Source organism: Suncus etruscus, chromosome 11 (genome assembly GCF_024139225.1).
Source record: "Suncus etruscus isolate mSunEtr1 chromosome 11, mSunEtr1.pri.cur, whole genome shotgun sequence".
In the NCBI taxonomy this organism is placed as follows: domain Eukaryota; kingdom Metazoa; phylum Chordata; class Mammalia; order Eulipotyphla; family Soricidae; genus Suncus; species Suncus etruscus.
Genome location: NC_064858.1, coordinates 93707703 through 93728419, shown reverse-complemented (window position 1 = coordinate 93728419; position 20717 = coordinate 93707703). Strand labels below are relative to the sequence as shown.

At 42.8% G+C, this 20717-nt stretch overlaps 1 protein-coding gene across 1 annotated transcript in view; it reads left to right on the top strand.

Annotated features, from left to right (window-relative positions):
- Positions 1-20717, top strand: part of GNS (glucosamine (N-acetyl)-6-sulfatase) — a 47515-nt gene that overhangs the window by 20640 nt on the left and 6158 nt on the right. The window contains exons 7-11 of the mRNA XM_049782755.1: positions 542-624; positions 3017-3135; positions 5539-5642; positions 14893-14994; positions 16976-17083. Of these exons, the coding sequence (XP_049638712.1) occupies positions 542-624; positions 3017-3135; positions 5539-5642; positions 14893-14994; positions 16976-17083 (516 nt within the window). The remainder of the gene's footprint in view (positions 1-541; positions 625-3016; positions 3136-5538; positions 5643-14892; positions 14995-16975; positions 17084-20717) is intronic.

Below are 20717 nucleotides of genomic sequence, written 5' to 3'. Positions count from 1 at the left end.
TCTCATTTTAGCCACTACTTTTCCAATGTCATTTACTAATAAGAATTAATCTCTAGTTAATGCTGCTAACATAGAAGCCCAGAACCTCTCCCATTAGGGAGGGTAGTGGTTAGACGTTCAGCCAGTGTACTTAAGGAGAATCACTCAGTGGATTGGAGCACATGCTTTCCATGCAGAAAACCCAGGTTTTATCCCTGGCATCATGTGATCCTCCTAACACCCAAAAAACATGGTAAGCTACAAAGAAACAAAACAGGTTAAGGGGTTGGAGCAATAGTACAGCAGATAGGATACTTACCTGGTACGCAGTCAACCCTGTTCGGTCCCAGGCATTCTGTATGGTCCCTTCCGCACTGCCAAGCAAGATTCCTGAGTTTAGAGCCAGAAGTAAGTCCTAAGCACCACCGGGTCTGGCCCAAAAAACAAACAAAAGAACAGGTTAAGATTAGTTTTTTTGTTTTTCTTGGCCAGAGTACAAAATGATCTTTCTTTATGTTCTTTAGTAGTTTGACTTGATAATAACTTTTTCTTTAAATTTCAGAACAAGCATTGGTTAATTAGGCAAGCGAAGACTCCAATGACAAATTCTTCAATACAGTTTTTAGATAACGCGTTTAGGAAAAGGTAAGTGCTACTACTTTCTCAGCCTAAGAGACCTTTGAGTTAGCCTGTGAGTAAGGGACATACCACATGAATATTAATTTCAAAGCAAAGTCAGAGGGCTGGACAGCAAAGTGGTAGGCAAGACATGGATAAGGGAGCCTGCTGCCTCTCCTTGTAGATAGGTGGACCTCAAAGTGATCTTTAAAAGGGTTTTGTTTTGTTTTGTTTTGGTTTTTGGTGTTTTGGTTTTTGGGTCACACCCGAAGCACTCATGGGTTACTCCTGGCTCTACGCTCAGAAATCACTCCTGGCAGGGCCCGGAGAGATAGCACATCGGCATTTGCCTTGCAAGCAGCCGATCCAGGACCAAAGGTGGTTGGTTCGAATCCCGGTGTCCCATATGGTCCCCTGTGCCTGCTAGGAGCTATTTCTAAGCATACAGCCAGGAGTAACCCCTGAGCAACGTTGGGTGTGCCCCCCCCCCCCCAAAAAAAAAAAAAAAGAAAAAAAATCACTCCTGGCAGGCTGGGGGTAGCATATGGGATGCAGGATTCGAACCACCGTCCTTCTGCATGCAAGGCAAATGCCATACCTCCATGCTATCTCTGGCCCTAAGGTTTTTTATTTTTTACAATTTACATTTTACAAAACAAAGGTGTTGGTTTAAAAAGAAAACTGTCTAAAGAAGAAAAGTGTACTATCTGACATATCAGCCCTGAGACATTATCAGCCAAAGGTCTGCAATAATGTGTTCTTCTGTTAATATTGCCAAATATTTGCTTTTGCTCTTTGGAATGTTCAATTTTTTTGTAAGCTTTTTTGAGAAAATCCCACTCATGTCTCTTAGGATAGATTTAGTTTAGGCATGGGTGACACCCTTTCCTTAAAAAAGCAACTGATTAATAAAAAAAGAGCAACTGATAATTACTGCATACTGACAGACAGGCCATGTCATCTTCATTGGAGCTGCTCAACTCTGCTGATAGAACACAGAACAGCCTCAGACAGTACATAAGTGAACCAGCATGACTGCCCCAGTAAAATGTTTTCTAAAACTAGACACGAATTGTCGTTTACGGCCCGGAGAGATAGCACAGCGGTGTTTGCCTTGCAAGCAGCCGATCCAGGACCAAAGGTGGTTGGTTCGAATCCCGGTGTCCCATATGGTCCCCCGTGCCTGCCAGGAGCTATTTCTGAGCAGACAGCCAGGAGTAACCTGAGCACCGCCGGGTGTGACCCAAAACCAAAACCAAACCAAACCAAAACAAAACAAAACACAAATTGTCATTTACATTTTCAGATTTGCAAAGTGAATTGTTCTAGAGTTGTTACACTCTGTGGATTTGTTTAATAAGACTGACTTATACATCTAAAATGTGTTACATAGGGGAATTTTATGCTAAGTGCTTTTCACCCCAGGTTTTTTTTGTTCTTTTTTTTTTTTTTTTTTTTGTCTTTTTTTTTTTTTTTGGTTTTGGGCCACACTCAATGATGCTCAGGGGTTACTCCTGGCTATCTGCTAAGAAGTTGCTCCTGGGGCTATCTGGGATGCTGGGGATTAAACTGAGGTCCATCCTGGATCAGCCGCATGAAAGACAAATGCCCTACCACTGTGCTATCGCTCCAGCCCCATTTTCCATCCTAGTTTTAAAACAACGAGTACAATGAAATAGTGGGAAAGTCCCTTCTGTAGACCATAAACACTATTATAATACAGATCTATTTGAATTTATCTGTATCAATAATACATACTCAACAGCTGTCCTTTTTATTGCCCCATAGTTTCATCACCAGTGGTAATAATTGTAAAACACAGTTGGATATAAAAAGCTTTGATTAAGGTCAGCAAGATATAACTCAAAGGCTGAGCTCATGCCTGGCATACACAGGGGACCTAGATTCAACCTCCAGAATTGTGTGTGTCCTTCCAAGTACTGCCAGTTTATAGTCCTGGTGGCCTCAAGCACAGCTGTTGAGGCCAACTCCCAAAATAAATATCATTAATTTTTTGGATATTGTTACATTTGGGAACAAACTGTTTTAAATTTGTTTGTTTCCAGTGAGAAATCGGGAAAAGCCATTTAATACCTGAGCTTTTAAAAGGAGTGTTATTTTTTATTCCCTTTTGATTTGGAGGTCACCACAACTGTGCTCAGGAACTTTGCTCTGCTCTGTTCTCTGGAGACTGAAGTACCCAGGACTGAACCTGGGCTTTTTGCATGCAGAAGCTGGGCTCCAGATTGGTGCACTGTCTCCCTTGCTCCCAAACAGTGTTTTTGCTTGAGGGCTTTTATTGTTTTGCTTTGGGGTTTAGGTTTTGGTTGGGTTTGGTTGTGGTTTGGGGGTGGATTAGATTACACAGGATAGCAGTATTTGTGCCATAAATTTATAGTTACCCTCTGTTAATTTCCAGGTGGCAAACCCTTCTCTCAGTAGATGATCTTGTTGAGAAACTGATTAGGAGATTAGAGTACACTGGAGAACTTGATAACACTTACATCTTCTATACCTCAGACAATGGCTTTCACACAGGTAAGGTGAGATGGGTTATAGATTTCTTTTTTGGTTTGTTTTTGGGTCACACCCTACAGTGCTCAGGGATATTCCTGGCTCAATGCTCAGAAATCGCTCCTGGCAGGCGCAGGGGACCATATGGGATGCCATTATTCAAACCACCATTCTTCTGTATGCAAGGCAAATGCCTCGCCTCCATGCTATCTCTCTGGCCCTGGGTTACAGATTTCTTTGATCACCAGTGGTCTTGGCCAGAGTGGGTGGCATACTTCAGCATCTCACTGCTAGAGAGCCAGCTCATTCCCACCCATTTTTCACTCTCCTGTATGCTGAGTTTCGTGGAGTTTGGAAAAAGAGTGTAAGCCTGATGGGCTGGAGATAATTACCTAAAGGAAAGTAGCAAATTACTTACATTTTAAGGGCAGTGTGGCTTTAGAGAATATGGGGCAAGTCTCTGGCTAGTCTGCTTTGGAATACATTTATCTCGTCTCACCTCAGAAGCTACATAGAGTTGGGTCACATTAGTATTGGCAAATAAGGACTAAGCCACTTTTTCACACAGGAAGACCCAAAGGGTAGTTATGGGGGAAAACGACTTCTTGCTAAGTTGTGAGTTTTAGTTTTGGGTTTGTGGTTTTGCTCTTGGTGAGAGGAGCGCTAGGGACCCAGTATGGGAGTACGTATGCTTTATTCTTGAGTTGTCTCCTCAGCCTAGTTTTGTGTTTTCAAAACTGCAGTATGTGGAGCAGAGCAATAGTTCAGAAGGTAGTGTACTTGCCTTGCATGTGGCTGACCTAGGTTTGATTTCTGACACCCTATATGGGCCCCCTCCACCTTCCAAACAATTGCAGTATGTGACTACATCATCTCCTAGACTTTGATCCCTTCTACTAGGATCTTTTCTTGCTAAACAAATGTTTTTCTTCTTCCCCCATCTATAAATTTCCACTTCAGTGCAACACATGAGTCTTGTTTGCAGAGAAAGAGACTGGATATTTGACATATTGTTGTGATTTCAGAATGGGTGCACAACACAGTGGTTTTTAGAACTTGCTTCTGTTTTCGTCTTCACTCTGCACTCGGATCACTCTTGGTGCTGCTCAGGGGACCATATAGGACCATATAGGGGTTTAATCTGGGTCGGCCACATGCAAGACAAGAACCCTACCCATTGTACTATAGCTGTAGCCCCTGTTGTGAAATTTTTTTTAAGCTTGATTGGTTGGTTGGTTGGTTGGTTGGTTGGTTGGTTGGTTTTTGGGTCACACCCAGCGGTGTTCAGGGATTACTCCTGGCTCTGCACCAGAAATTGCCCCTGTCAGTCTGGAGGACCATATGGGATGCTGGGAATCGAACCAGGTTACTCCTGGGTCAGCCACATGCAGGGCAAAATGCCCTGCCGCTGTGCTATCTCTGTGGCCCCAGTTGTGAATACTTTTAAAATTCCAAGTAGAAACCGAAAATGTTAGTCTTATTATCTAACTTTGATATTTAGCATGTTAAACTCTCCTTACCTTCTTTTTTTTTTTTTTGCTAAGTTTTCATAGGAACTTGTAGTTTATGTGATTTCTCACACACATTAGTACTTACTGTGCACCTGATAAGTTTTTATGTATCCAGACTAAGCATAATCCACACACTGCCATGTCTTTATGTCTTGTAAGGTCATTTTTCACTGATTTTATTGGGGGAAATTAGTCTTTTCTCCTTTAAAATGTTTCATATTCTGGCTTTAGCTAATGGCTGCCTTGCAAGGCCTTAATCTGTTTTTCTCCACTCAGCATTTCTTGCAGATTGATAGTTAAGTCGAGAGTCAGTAAAGTCCTGTTTTCCGAAACAAGGTTCTTTAGTGATGCTGCTGTGACTTCCTGCTTATAGGCCTGTAGCGCCTGTGTTTTACACCGGGCTGCTTGTCTTGCCTTGTCTACCCTTCCCATCACCCTTTCTGTGGCTACATTGTCCATTGATGTTACTTCATTCCATTCTTCCCTCAGAAATTGCAAGATGTTTCATGACTTGTTCTTCCTTTTGTATTTATTAGCTTGAATTCCCCTGGGAAGAAATTCTCATTTACTTGAGAATTTTGAAGTGAGTTTTATACAGGCAAGACAGGGGTAAATGTTTTTGGCCCTTACGATAGCAGATTTAGAATAGCCTCATTCCACTGTGATCAAATTGAGTATTGTACCTTTAATCTTATATTTAATGATTGTCCGGTTATTCATTTTTACTGAAATTGTCCTTTATTAGATCAGGGAGTCCCCAAATTTTTTTTAAGGAAGATGAACTCATGTTTCATCTTTCTGTTAAAATACTCAAATAAAACAAAGTTGTTTGCAGCTTTGCCATTGGTTGAATGTATACATACACATTTGTAACTCTTCTCTTGGCTCTACTTTACTTTGTGTGTTTTGTTTTCAGGTCAGTTTTCTTTGCCTATAGACAAAAGACAGCTGTATGAATTTGATATCAAAGTTCCACTGTTGGTTAGAGGACCTGGGATTAAACCCAATCAGACAAGCAAGGTAAGTAAATGACATGATAATGTTAACAGGTTACACTTTATCTGTCTATGAGAATGAAGGCTGCTTGAACCTTATTTAAGATCTTAAAAATGTACTTAAAAGATTGAAAACTGGGGCCGGAGAGATAGCATGGAGGTAAGGCATTTGTCTTTCATACAGAAGGTCATCGGTTCAAATCCCAGCGTCCCATATGGTCCCCCGTGCCTGCCAGGAGCAATTTCTGAGCATGAAGCCAGGAGTAACCCCTGAGCACTGCCGGGTGTGACCCAAAAACCAAAAAAAAAAAAAAGATTGAAAACCATGATTTCTGGTTTACATCCAGCAGTGCTCAAGAGCTTCTTTTGACATGGTGCTTGGGGTTAGCTCCTGGAGAACCTCAGAGGACCATGTGATCCCAGTGATTGAATCCAGGCCTCCCACATACAAAGCATGCACACAAAGCCCTGTAAGCTGTTGCTTTGCCTTCCATGATTTTTGTTTGTTTGTGGGCCACACCTGGCAGTGCTCAGGAATTTCTCCTGGCTCTGTGCTCAGGAAACACTCCTGGTAGGCTCGGGGGACCATTTGGGATGCCAGGGATTGACCCCAGGCATGGCAAGCATCCTACTATTGTACTATTGCTCTGACCTCTCTGATTTTTTACTAGAGGTTATATCTCAACACCGAGCTGGTGAGGGTAGAAAGTGGGGTCCATATGCCTGAGATCAAACTCAGGACCTTTTATATACTAAGTATGTGCCCTGCTACTTGAGCTATGTCCCTATTGCCTAATTTTTGTTTGTTTACAAAACCCCAAGCCAGGCCCATTGACTGTTCTCTCCTCTATATAGTCTCATTACAATGGCGTAATTTTTTTAAATGTCTTTAATCACCATGATTACAAACATGTTTGTAGTTGGGTTTTAGTTATAAAAAAGAACACCCTCCCCTTCATCAGTGCAACATCCCACCACCAATGCCCCTCAACTCCTCCCACCCCCAACCCCTTGCCTGTATTCGAGACAGGTGTTCTACTTCTCTCACTACCATTGTCGTAATAGTTGTCAATGTAATTATTTCTCTAACTGGATTCATCACTCTTTGTGGTAAGCTTCATATTGTGGGTGATATATATATATATATATTTTTTTTTTTTTTGGCTTTGCTTTTTTGGACCACACCCAGTGAAGCTCAGGGGTTACTCCTGGCTATGCACTCAGAAATTGTTCCTGCTTGGTGGACCATATGGGACACCAGGGATCGAACTGTGGTTTGTCCTAGGTTAGCACATACAAGGCAAACACCCTACTGCTTGTGCCACTGCTTTGGCCCCAGTGTGACTATTTTGATTTCAGACTAGATCTTGAGCCAGAGAAATAGTACAGAGGGTAAGGTTGCCTTGCATGCAATCTTGATTTGACCCCTGGCACTAAGCATGATCTTCCAAGCCCCTCTAAGAGAGATCCTTGAGCAAAGAGCCAGGAAGATGTCCTAAACACAACTGGGTCTTCTGACTCCCCCCCCCCCTCCAAAAAAAGACACCCTACTTTGATCTGACTGTGATTTTCCACCAGTAATCACTTAATATCTAATTAAGACTAATACTGATCAGGCATACCCAAGAGGTTTGGTTGAACTTTCTTGGTCTGGAATAGGAAACCAGCCAGTTCTTTTCCTTCTCTCAGTTTTCGTTGCTTCTGAGAAGAGACTGATCCAGGCCCCAGTGCCTTAGAGCTTAGTTCCTTGAGCTCCCTTGTGTGCACTGGTCCCCCTCAGGAATCTCTTTGAGTGTGTGGATTCTGCTCCTGTCTTTCTGTCAGTTCCCAGCTGATAGGTGCTGAGATCATGACCTCACAGCAAGAGAAAGCATCACTTCTAGAATTGCTCTGACCCGTGCCTCTCTGAGAGTCGTGTTAGCCTGCCACAGATTTTCCTTGTCACCTCCCTTTGGTTTCAGTGTTTTCCTCCAAACTTGGTGTCTCACACTGAGGTACTTTGTCCCTAGGTATTGTGGGTACCTGATCCAAGACATATAATTCTGATGTTCATTGAGAAAGGTTTTAGACATAGACCAGGGAGATGACTCAAAATATTGGAGCCTCAAGCTCAATTCCTGGCACCTCTTAGACTCCTGGCACTGCTGGATGATGTGGGCCCCAAACAAAACAAAAATAAAAAAATGTAGACTCTACTGATCAGGGGTGGAGATATTGAACAGCAGGTAAGCCTTGTACCATGCTGAGCTAAGTTTGATCTCTGGCATCTCATACTGTTCCCCCAAGTACTGCCCAGGAGTGATACCTGAATGCGGAGTCAGGTGTGTGGCACAAAACTACAGTTGTCAGTCAAAGCCCCTGAGATGTTTGAGCAGAAAATTGAATGTTGAGAGGGGTTTAGTCATGCATAAATCTGTGAGCCAAATGGTAAATGCAAGTACAGATTTGAGCATGAACTTGGCTTGCTCCAGAGATGGAAGGTGTCAGTTGTCTTGAATACCTTCCAGCCTTACAGTTACTGATACGCTTTCTCCACTTCTCAGCTCTGTGTGCCTGGCTTCACTTTCTGTCTGCAGTGCCCATCTTTTGTCATTTTATTGCTCAATGAGTTGTCCTTTGGGGTTTGGTTGAGGGCTTCTTTCTTGGCCCTGTCCCTACATGGAGCAAGTGCCACAGTCATAGAATAAATGACAGAGCCAGGACTGAAACTTAACCATGTTCTCAATATCCACAGTGTGTTTTTTACTCTGCTGTTCCAACAAATGTAGATTAACATGCCCCAGCTTTAACACAAGAGATTATCAGGCTGAGAGTGATTAATCCTGTGTTGGCAGCCAGTTGTCTCAAGCCCGTTGTGCAGAGTGAGTGGTACAGGGTTGGAAGTGGAGTATGACGAGTTGAATCTGAATTACCAAGCAGCCACATTTGACCAGTGGCTTGAGTTTAGTTGGAGGTTTCTTGTTAAGTTAGGTTAAATTGTTTATTGAGATTGTCTTCTCTGACTAAATGAACCAACTACCTGATCTACTGGTTGTTTCCAAAGAGTTTTAGGAAAGAAAAAGCATAACAGGAAAACTGGAATGACACAGCCTGACTCATGGCAGAAAGAATGTAAGTGGGAGCGTGAAAGACCACCTTACGGGACAGAAAGCCTTGGGTCTCCCGTGTTAATTGGGAAGCTAGGAAGTGCAATTTAATAAGGCTAAAGCTGGGGTTGAGATTAGGGGTGGGGGATCAAAATACTTGCTTTCTTAGGTAATGGCAGTGCATCTCAGTGCAGGGTTTTGGGGTTTTGGGGCATCCTCTGGTATACTCTTGAGTCTTTCCTAGTGAATTCTACAACATCCAGGCTTACATAGCTGGAAACATGCTGTTTAGTCCCAGGTTCTTTCTAGATACCTATATCTTTTTTTTTTTTTTTTTTTTTTTTTTATCACAAGAGGATTTAATTCAGCTCATTCTGTTTCCTTCTCAGATAAAATATTTGGCACTGTTACCCACTGAACACATCAGAAAGGCTTCTAAAAAGTACGTTGTATTTTAGCAGAATTCAAGTTAGATATTACCAGCTCTTTAAAATGCTCAGAATCTGATTTAGTAAATAAAGTTAAACATCTGATTTATCAAAGTACAAACCTTTGTATTAGAAGGACAAATAAAGGGCCCGGAGAGATAGCACAGCGGCATTTGCCTTGCAAGCAGCCGATCCAGGACCAAAGGTGGTTGGTTCCAATCCCGGTGTCCCATATGGTCCCCCGTGCCTGCCAGGAGCTATTTCTGAGCAGACAGCCAGGAGTAACCCTTGAGCACCGCCGGGTGTGGCCCAAAAACCAAAATAAAAGGACAAATAAAAAATAGGCAAGAGATTTCTAATGCTCATATTGACAAGATGCATTTATATATTTTTTTCTTTATTTAAACATCTTGATTACATAAACGATTGTGATTAGGTTTCAGTCATGTAAAGAACACCCCCTTCACCAGTGCAACATTCCCACCACCAATGTCCCAAATCTCCCTCCATCCCACCCCACCCCCACCTGTACTCCAGACAGGCTTTCCAATTCCCTCATTCATTCACATGATTATGGTAGTTCTCTGTGTAGTTATTTCTATAGCTGCACTCACCACTCTTTGTGGTGAGCTTCATGAAGTGACCTGGAAGTTCCAGCCCTCCTCTCATTGTCTCTGAGGATTGTTACAAAAATGACTTTTATTTTTTATTTTTTTATTTTTCTTAAAACCCATAGATGAGTGAGACTATTCTGTGTGTGTGTGTCTCTCTCTCCCTCTGACTTATTTCACTCAGCATGATAGATTCCATGTACATCCATGTATAGGAAAATTTCATGACTTCATGACTTCATCTCTCCTGACAGCTGCATAATATTCCATTGTGTATATGTACCATAGTTTCTTTTTTTTTTTTTTTTCTTTGGTTTTTGGGCCACACCCGGTGATGCTCAGGGGTTACTCCTGGCTATGCGCTCAGAAGTCCCTCCTGGCTTGGGGGACCATATGGGACACCGGGGGATCGAACCACGGTCCATCCAAGGCTAGCACAGGCAAGGCAGGCACCTTACCTCTAGCGCCACCGCCCGGCCCTGTACCATAGTTTCTTTAGCCATTCGTCTGTTGAAGGGCATCTTGGTTGTTTCCAGAGCCTGGCTATTGTGAATAGTGCTGCAATAAATATAGGTGTGAGGAATGGGTTTTTGTATTGTATTCTTGTGTTCTTAGGGTATATCCCTAGGAGTGGAATAGCTGGGTTGAATGGGAGCTCAATTTCCAGATTTTGGAGGAATCTCCATATCGCTTTCCATAGAGGTTGGACTAGACGGCATTCCCACCAGCAATGTGTCATACTGATGTAAATTAAAAGATTGGCAAGAAGCCACGTTTCCCTATCAAGTTTCCTTTTCCTGTGGGAACAGATTTTTAGATCTAGGGACTTATTAAAAATAACTAATTTCCTAAGGTCTGATTTTAGAAAGGGGCAATAAAAGAGATAAAGTTAGATGAAAGGGATGCAGAATCTATACCTGGTAAAGTTCAGTAGCCCAATGCTATCCTGGCCAAACCTTTTTGGAGTGTAAATTAGTTAGCAAGTATTCGGTGTCAAGAGGAAGTCCCTAAAGCAAGCATTCCTTTCTGTTACGAACTGCTCTGGCATACAGAGACAAAAAGGAAAGAAATTGTTTTTGATGCCGAGTTTTTCAGGTAAAGAGAAATTTAATGAAGGCTATATTTGCCTGTAAAAATCCTTATGTTAGGAAGTAAAAGGTTTTACTATATACACACAGCAGAAGGAAGAATCGTCTATAGGCATATTAAATGCTTGTTATAAAGGAAGCAGAATGTCAGTACCATAACACGAATCTCTTTGTAAGATATTTCTCAGGAATTTTGTCCAGCCATCCACGCCAGGGGGGAAAACTTCCCAGCAAGCCTACTGGTAAAATATTCCTCACCGGGATTCGAACCAACCACCTTTGGTCCTGGATCGGCTGCTTGCAAGGCAAACACCACTGTGCTATCTCTCCGGGCCCCAAGAGATGACATCTTAACAGATCTTCTGTTGAACCTCTTCTAGAAATACTGAAATTTCTCATTAAGGTGCAACATAGGTGTAACCCCCAAATCTCAAAAGAAAGAGTTTCCTAATTGCAGCATGATGGATTTGGGAAGTAGCTTATGTGTGCTCTTGTCAAGATACTATTTCAGAACTTGACATTTAATGTTCTTAGAAGTCATTACAGTTACACTTGCCAGAGTAATTCTAGCTTGTCCTTTATAATTCTAAAACTCAGGTGGTCTCTCTTTGTATCTCTGCTTTCGTACTAAGCACCATACCACTCAAAGTCAGGCATGTCCTGATAAAGTATGCTCATTTTGAGCCTCTCCTCCTTAGACAGACGTCTAAAGAGCACGTTTCTATCATTATTGATGGAAGAGATGAGCCTCTTGAAACTGGGATAAGGACATCCTGAGTTGTTGGTAATGCTTGTGCCGACTCTTGGTGACTCCATTTGTTCTGAATTCACAAACCTCTCATCTTTCATGTACCCGTGACTCTTGAGGCAGTGGCTAGTGAAAGGCAGTCAGTGTTTTATAGCTGTCAGTTTTGTGATTTGGGTTTTCAAATGGGGCCCCCCTCGGGAAATGCTTGCAGTGCCTGTGAAATTGGCTTCCTTCCCTGTGCAGTGGATTTCACTCAGAACCCCTGAGTAATGACTGATGCAGGGTGTTGCTACAGGCTGTTAAGCTTGGTCTGATTCAAGAGATGTCATGACTCTGCGATCATTTTTCCTGCCATGATTCTGTTGAAATCTACATGCATTAAACATATGACCAGCCACTCTTTTGCCTAGGAAACTTGGATCTAGGAAAGATACCCCTAAAATGAATGGGGGCTTGTGTATTCCTGAGAGACATTATTTTTTGGCTGCTGTTGGATGTTATTCTGGCAGCTACTGAGTTAACGCCGCTGGTTCAGAGCCAGGATATAAACCCAGGCATGTACTTACATATGCACATAGATTCCTCTGCCTCTATGAACCAGCCTAGCTACCAGGAATCCTGGCTCAACAAACTCTGCTCTCAGTCATTTCTTGTCTCTCACATTTGTTCTTTTGTTGTTATTTTAAAATAAAGATAACACTGGCGAGGGGTCAGAAAGAGAGTACAGCAGGCAGGGCTCTTGCCTTCCATGTGGCTGAACCAAGTTTGATCCCCAACACCCCACATGGTCCATTGAGCCCTGCCAGAAAGGATTCTTCAGCACAGGGTCAGGAGTAAGCTGGGCAAGTAGGATTTATTTCTAAATTTTTAATGTATTTATTGAATTTTGTTCTGTTTTGGGGCCACTCATTCAAAGGTCTTACTCCTGCCTCTGAGCTCAAGGACCATTTCTGGTAGGGTTCAGGGGATGGGGTAGTATATGAGATGCTGGGAATTGAACCCCACCATGTGCAGTCCAATGGCTCTACCCATTGTCCTATCTGCCCAGGTCTTTTCAACAACAAATTCAAACATGACTTCTACTCAATAAATGGTAACTTTTCCAGCTACAGACTTTTGACTTCTCTTGATTTTTTTTGTTTTTGTTTTTGGGTCACACCCAGCAGCACTCGGGTTACTCCTGGTTCTATGCTCAGAAATCACTCCTGGCAGGCTCAGGGGACCATATGGGATGCTGGGATTCGAACCACCAACTTTTTGCATGAAAGGCAAATGCCTTACCTCCATGCTATCTCTCCGGCTCCCAGACTTCTCTTGATTTCTTAATTCTCTTGATTTCCTTGTCTGTAAATTGGGGTATATTCTGCATTCTAAAATCATTACAATTAAATGAAGATTAAAAAGTGAATGGTGGTACAAAATACGTTATTAATAAAGTTTCTTTTTGTTTCCCTGGAAGCTTGTTTTGCCTGTGACCATGTGATTTCCGGGCTCATTCTTTCGGTCTACGACCATGCTCACCATTTGACTCTTAAGCCAGCACACATATATGTGCAGCCGCTCAAGTGTATTAGATTATAAAGCATCAGATTTCAAAGGCTCGGTTTAGGGGGAAGAAGTAGAATGATGTTTTTATTGCTTACATGTTGAAATAGAAGTGTTTTGATCTATTGGAGTAAATAAAGTATACACACAGTGAATGTTTACTTTTTGCTTTAATATGGTTTCTTTTGACTATAGTTAATAGACAGTTTTAAATTGCATGTGGCTCCCATTATATTCTGTAGCACCATGCTGGGCTGGGCCCTATTGAAACAGCAGCAGCAGCAGCAAACGAGCAGCTTCTAGAAAGAACTGAAAGGAAAATAGCATATGAACCAAGTAAATAAGTCCTAGGTCTAAATTCAGGATGATGTCTTTAACTTCTTAAATGTTTAAAAACGCTAGAGTCAGAGAGAGAGTACTGAGTAGGAGGTGGAATGGAAGGGCGGTGATAGTACAGCAGGATGGGTGTTTGCCTCTTCTTCGGCCAACCTGGCTTTGAAGCCATTCCATATGATTCCCCCATGTATCACCAGGATAGATTTCTGAGTTCAGAGCCAGGATCATCGCTGGGGATGGCCCCAAAACAAAATAAAAAGATACAACAGTGGGTAGGGTGCATGCCTTACACACAGCCAACCTGGTTTCAAGCCCTGGCAGCATACATAGTTTCTAAACCCTACTGAGAGTGATCCTTGAGCACAGAGCCTGGAGTAGTCCTTGGCCAGTTATGCACTCCTCCCCCCCCCCAAAAGAAAAGACCCACAATAACTAAGGTTTTTTGGGGGGGAGTGGAGGGGGCAGTGTTCTGTTGTGGGTAATTCTCTGTAGTACTCAGGATCTACCCCTGGCTCTGTGATCAGGTGTCACTCTTGGCAATCCTCCAGGGACCTGGTAATGGCAGGAATCATCCTGGGATTATCGATCACCTACAAGGCCAGCACTTAATCCCTGCACTCTCCCTCTAAGCCCTTTTTGTGTTTTTAAAGGAAATGTCAAGTATCTGTTTCAAGTCAACTCTAATGAATTTACACTATCAATTGGGAAAACTTTGTATAACATAATTAACTTGACAGTTTTCTCATAACTGACTGAAGACAATCCCAAAGTAGTTATTCAAAACCATGTTCAATAACAGTAGGAATACAATAAATATGTAACTTCCTAGAGGCATATAGTACATCTTTATAAACTTGCATGTTTTTTTGTTTTGGGGGTTTTTTTGTGTGGGGTTTGTTTGGGGGGTTGGGTCACACCCGGCAGCACTCAGGGGTTACTCTGTGCTCAGAAGTCGCTCCTGGTAGGTTCAGGGGACCATATAGGATGCTGGGAATCGAACCGGAGTCTGTCCAGGGTTGGCCGTGTACAGGGCAAAAGCTCTACCGCTCTAGACCCGGTTGTGTGTGTTTGGGTTTTGGTTTTTCCTTTGGTTTTTTTGTTGTTGTTGTTGCTGCTGCTGCTGCTGCTGCTGCTGCTGCTGCTGCTGCTGCTGCTGTTGTTGTTGTTGTTGTTGTTGTTGTTGTTGTTAATTTTGTTTTATAGTCCATACTCATCGGTGCTCAGGAGTTACTTCTGACTCTGAGTTTTGGAAGAAACCTCTGTTTTAAAATGTCTTGCTAGATTTGAATATATGGAACAGTATGATTTAAGTATGGGTGACACAAAAGATATTAAGTTCTGTTTGTCTCATAAGAATGATAGGGGAAGAGAGATTAATATAAATAGAAGAAAACCAGTTGTGTTCTAGATTGTCTCTTTTTGTATTCTCTTAGATGCTCGTTGCCAACATTGACTTGGGCCCCACTATTTTGGACATTGCTGGCTATGATCCGAATAAGACACAGATGGATGGGATGTCTTTGTTGCCCATTTTGGTGAGTATAAAGCTCTCAGACAAGCCTGAGCCAAGACTCTGGAATAAATTCCAGATTGTATAAAGACTTAAAATTTTAAGTCCTACATAGAGTATAAAGTTTGGGGGCCAAAGAATAGAACTTTTTATTTGTGAAGGAAAGAAATTTTCTGGTTTTTGTTTTTTGAACTACATCCAGCTGTGCTCAGTACTTAGTCCTGGTGGTTTCAGGGGCACCTTATGGGATGCTGAGGATCAAACCCAGATTGGCTGCATGCAAAGCAAGCACACCCTACTCACTGTTACTATTTCTCTGGCCTGAAAAATAAAGAATTTTCTAAAAGAAAACACATTGTACCAGAAGTAAATATTATATTCTATATCCTTTCTTTTTCCACAAAAAATACCATCATAAACAAAGTTAGGATAAATGACAAATTGGGAAAATGTTTGCAGCATTATGAAAAGGTTAAGTAGTTAGTCCTTCATAGATGCGATGTTAGAAAGCAAAGACTGAGAACAGAAGTAGCTCAGAAGACCAGACCAGGGGCCGGAGAGATAGCACAGTGGTAAGGCGTTTGCCTTAGATGCAGAAGGACAGTGGTTCGAATCCCAGCATCTCATATAGTCGCCCGAGCCTGCCAGGAGCGATTTCTGAGTATAGAGACAGGAGTAACCCCTGAGCGCTGCCGGGTGTGACACCCCCCCCACAAAATAAAGATCAGACCATATGCTTCCATATGCTTTGCATTCTAGAAACCCCTAGTTCCATCCCTGAATCTTACCAGGAGTGGCCCCAAATGCTACTGCACGTGCTCCCACCCTCCAAAAAATAAGAGATTCATGTCCCCATAGAAAACTGGGCAAAAGCTGACAGAGAGATAGTATGAGGATTAAGGCATTTTTGCCTTGCATGTGACTGACATACATACATTCATACATACACACATACACACATACATACATATGCAATGCCATCTGGTAATTTATTCCAGTGAAATTGATGCAAGGAATAATTTAAGAATCTACTACAGGGGCTGGAGAGATAGCAAGGAGGTAGGGCATTTGCCTTGCATGCAGAAGGATGGTGGTTCGATACCCAGCATCCCATATGGTCCCTTGAGCCTGCCAGGAGCAATTTCTGAGCGTATATATATATATATGTATACATATATATATATATTTCACCCCCCACCCCCCACCCCCGTGACTGGAATGACTTCTCCAGAACAGTCTTGGCTTGTGAGGATGCCCAGCTCAGAGCCCTCCCAGGATTTCTCATTAGATGCCATTCTAGTTCGAACAGTGGTATATACCTGCTGGTGGGCTGTTTTGTCTGGGTTAGGAAATCCACAATACCAACTGTTCTACTTCCATTGCATATCATTCTTAAGAGCCCCAGATTTCCTGTTTTCCAAGACCCCTTCACGATTTGTGTGCCTTAGTAAACTAACTTTCTTCAGATGCTGCTGCTTCCCTTCCTCTCCAGGAATGTGAAAATTAAACGCATTCCCATATGTAAACTTATCTTCATTCTGACTGAGTGCTTTGATCCTATTATAGTGCTTAGCATGTCAGCCCTGTTAATGCTTTAATCTTTTCTTTATGTATGCTGATCTTTACATTGCTTGGTGTGACCTGAAGACAATTACCACAGAGATTATAAACAATATTGCTTAATCTAAACTCTCAGCACCTTGCATTGTGACCTCTTCATGCTTAGCTGTTTCCTTCCTTTGCCTTCTCAACCTACTTCACAGATACTGTCTTGAGAAATAGTAGTAGTTAAACTCGCAGAGTACTTGATCATCCTTTTAAGGGCTCTATGCATACTAAACCCAACACTCACTGGCATTTGTATGCCTCAGTTCCAGTCATTCTCTGCAGTTAATGAATAGTCTGGTGGGTTTTGACTCCAAGTTTCTTTTAGCTCTAGAGTAGTGCATGACAAATCTTTTACAGTCTCTCTGCCTGACAGAAGCCACTTGTACTCTTCTTTCTAGAGAGGTGCCAGTAATCTGACTTGGCGATCAGACGTCCTGGTTGAGTATCAAGGAGAAGGCCGTGATGTCGCTGACCCAACATGCCCCTCGTTGAGTCCTGGAGTATCAGTGAGTAACTGCTTGCGTTTGGAGTTCACGGCTTTGTCCCTGACAGCACTGCAGGGTGTTGATTGCATGTACCTAAGTATTAAAAGCCTGGAGGCTGGGGAGACGGCTCAGTGGGCTGGAGTGCTTGCTTGCAGGCAGAATGTTGGAAGTAAGAAGCCACTGAGCACCGCCCAGTGTAGCCCATAAACCAAAAGAGAAGCGTTACAAGCCTTAATTTCTGAATCCTGCTCTTCTCTCACCTGACTTCTCTTGACTATGGAACATTACTAGATGGACAAAAGTAAATTCAGTGATCCTGAAAGTGATGCAGCCAACTCATTATCAGGAGTGTATGCTTTGGATTCTAATTTTTTGTGTTTGTTTGTTTTGTTTTGTTTCTGGGTCACATCCGGCAGCGCTCAGGGGTTACTCCTAGCTTTATGCTCAGAAATCGCTCCTGGCAGGCTCAGGGGACCATATGGGATGCCAGGATTTGAACAACTGACCTTCTGCATGCAAGGCAAATGCCTTACCTCCATGCTATCTCTTCATCCCCTGGATTCTAATTTTTACAGCATATCATTTTTTAATGCCCCTTTTATTTCCTACCCTTTCTGATAGCTGTACCTTTTCTTCTTCTTTTTTTGTTTTTTTGGGTCACACCCGTTGATGCTCAGGGGTTACTCCTGGCTAAGCGCTCAGAAATTGCCCCTGGCTTGGGGGGACCATATGGGACGCTGGGGGATCGAATGCAGTACTTCCTTGTCTAGCACTTGCAAGGCAGACACATTACCTCTAGTGCCACCTCACTGGCCCCCGTACCTTTGCTTTTTATTTTAGTCACAGTGATTTACAATACTGTTAATGAGAGGGCCTCACATACAATGTTCCAACCCCACACTCTCCACCAGTGTCCACTTCCCTCCACTGTCCTTCCAGACCCTCTCACACTTTCTCCCACCATAGTACTTACTTCTGTTGCCTTTAACCAGTTGTTCTTTTATTCTTTTACTGTACTTCTTTATTTCCCAAGTAAAGGACATCATTCTGTATTTGTTCCTCTCCTTCTAGTTGTGTTGATAGTCAGCAAGATCCATCCACATATCAGCAAATAGTTTGATTTTTGTCTTGTTTTCGTTTTGGGGCCATACCTGGCAGTATTCAGCACCTGAATCTATGCTCAGGGATCTCTTATGGTGGGACTTGAGGACCATGTTGAACTTTGGTCTCACACCTGCAAGGCAAAGCCTTGCCCATTAAACTATTGCTCAAGCCCCTGTGAATATATATATATATTCCTTAATTCTTATAGTTCTTTTAATCACTATTGATTATATATATATAATTATATTATATATTATATATATATTCCTTAATTCTTATAGTTCTTTTAATCACTATTGCTACTTTTCTTTAACGTTCTTACTAGGTTTGTGAACCTCCTTTAGTTCTGATTGATAGAATCTTGTTAGGTGGGATCTTCTTGGTTGCAAGTACTTTTTCTATTCATGTTGATCTTGTCACTTCCTTCTAGATTGCATAGATTTTTTGGCTCTTGTTTATTTGGATTTGAGGCTATCAAGGTGGTGCTTAGAGAATAGTCTAAGCTTGGTGTTTTGGTGTTGCTCCCAGAAGTGTTGGAACCATGCAATGCCAGCGATTGAACCTGAGTATTGTTGAGCTCGTGTGGTTTGAGCCTGTGTGATTTCTATAGAAAATATAATAGCAGAGGCCAGAGCGGTGGCGCAAGCAGTAGGGCGTTTGCCTTGCACACGCTAACTTAGGATTGAATTTAGGTTCAATCCCCCAGCGTCCCATATGGTCCCCTAAGCCAGGAGCATTTTCTGAGCACATAGCCAGGAGTAACCACTGAGCACCACCAGGTGTGGCCAAAAAAGAAAAAAAGAAAATACGATAGCAATCTTATAGCAGTTTCCTTATATATAATATACCTCTTTTAGAGGGATCAGGAGGGTGCACACCTGGCATTGCTCAGAGTTGACTCCTAGCTCAGCGCCAGGATCACTCATAGTGGGGTGCCAAGGATCAAACCCAGGTCAGCCGCATGCAAAGCAAGTGTACTGTTACACATCAGCTCCAAAATAGCTTTTTCTGTTTTAGCTTTTTTCTTTTTTTTCTTTTGGTTTTTGGTTTTTGGGTCACACCCGGCAGCGCTCAGGGGTTGTTACTCCTGGCTTTATGCTCAGAAATCTCTCCTGACAGGCTCGGGGGAACATATCGGATGCCGGGCGGGATTTGAACCACTGACCTTCTGCATGCCTTACCTCCATGCTATATCTCCAGCCCCTCTGTTTTAGCTTTTAAGGTTCCTTTTTTGTTTTTTTTTGTTTTGTTTTTTGGGCCACACTCAGTAGCACTCAGGGATTACTCCTGGCTCTATACTTGAAAATCGCTCCTGGCAGGGCCAGAGAGCTGGCATGAAGGTAGGCCCTTTATTTGTCTTGCATGCAGAAGGACCGTGGTTTGAATCCAGGCATCCCACAGGGTCTCCTGAGCCTGCCAGGAATGATTTCTGAGTGTAGAGCCAGGAGTAACTCCTGAGCGCTGCCGGGTGTGACCCAAAAGCCAACAACAACAAAAAAAGACGCTCCTGGCAGGCTCAGGGGACTCTATGGGATGCCGGGAATCAAACCTGGATTGATCCCTGGTTAGCCCCATGCAAGACAAATGCCCTACCCGCTGTCTGTCACTCCAGCTCCAGCTTTTTAGGTTCTTTTAACTATTGACTTTTTTTTTGTTTTTGGTTTTTGGGCCACACCTGGCAATGCTCAGGGGTTACTCCTGGCTGTCTGCTCAGAAATAGCTCCTGGCAGGCACGGGGGACCATATGGGACACCGGGATTCGAACCAACCACCTTAGGTCCTGGATCGGCTGCTTGCAAGGCAAATGCCTCTATGCTATCTCTCTGGGCCCGAACTATTGACATTTTGATTATAATTTATCTCAGTAAGGATCTCTTTGAGTTTATCTTACTTGGAATTCTGAGTTTCCTTTACTTTGATCTGTTTCCTTCCCTTATTTGGGAAAACTTGCAGCCATTATTTCATTGGCTAAGTTTCCCGCCCTTTCTCTCACCTTTGGGCACACCCATAATACTAATGTCATTCTACTTAATGTTTCATTGCTGCTTTCAGCTACTGGAGTGCTCATACTTTTTTCTTTGGGGCTGGGAAGATAGCCCATAGAACTGGAGGGTTCAGGATCCCAAATTCTATTGAGTGGCCTTCTGAGCACTTCTGAGTGTTGTCCTATTGGTCTCCAGCACAACCGAGAGATGCCTAGCAGAGAAGTGAATGCCTTGCATGTGTGATACCTGGGTTTTTTTTATCTCCAGCACAGCCAAAAATAATTTTTTTTTTTACATTTTCTTATTGAGCTTAAAAGAGAACTCAGGGGGCCGGCGAGGAGGCGCTAGAGGTAAGGTGTCTGCCTTGCAAGCGCTAGCCAAGGAAGGGCGTGGTTCGATCCCCCGGTGTCCCATATGGTCCCCCCAAGCCAGGGGCAATTTCTGAGCGCTTAGCCAGGAGTAACCCCTGAGCATCAAACAGGTGTGGCCCGAAACCCCCCCCCCCCCCAAAAAAAAAGAACTCAGTAGATTGTGTGCTACTGTGTTCAGCCTGTTTGATCTGAAGG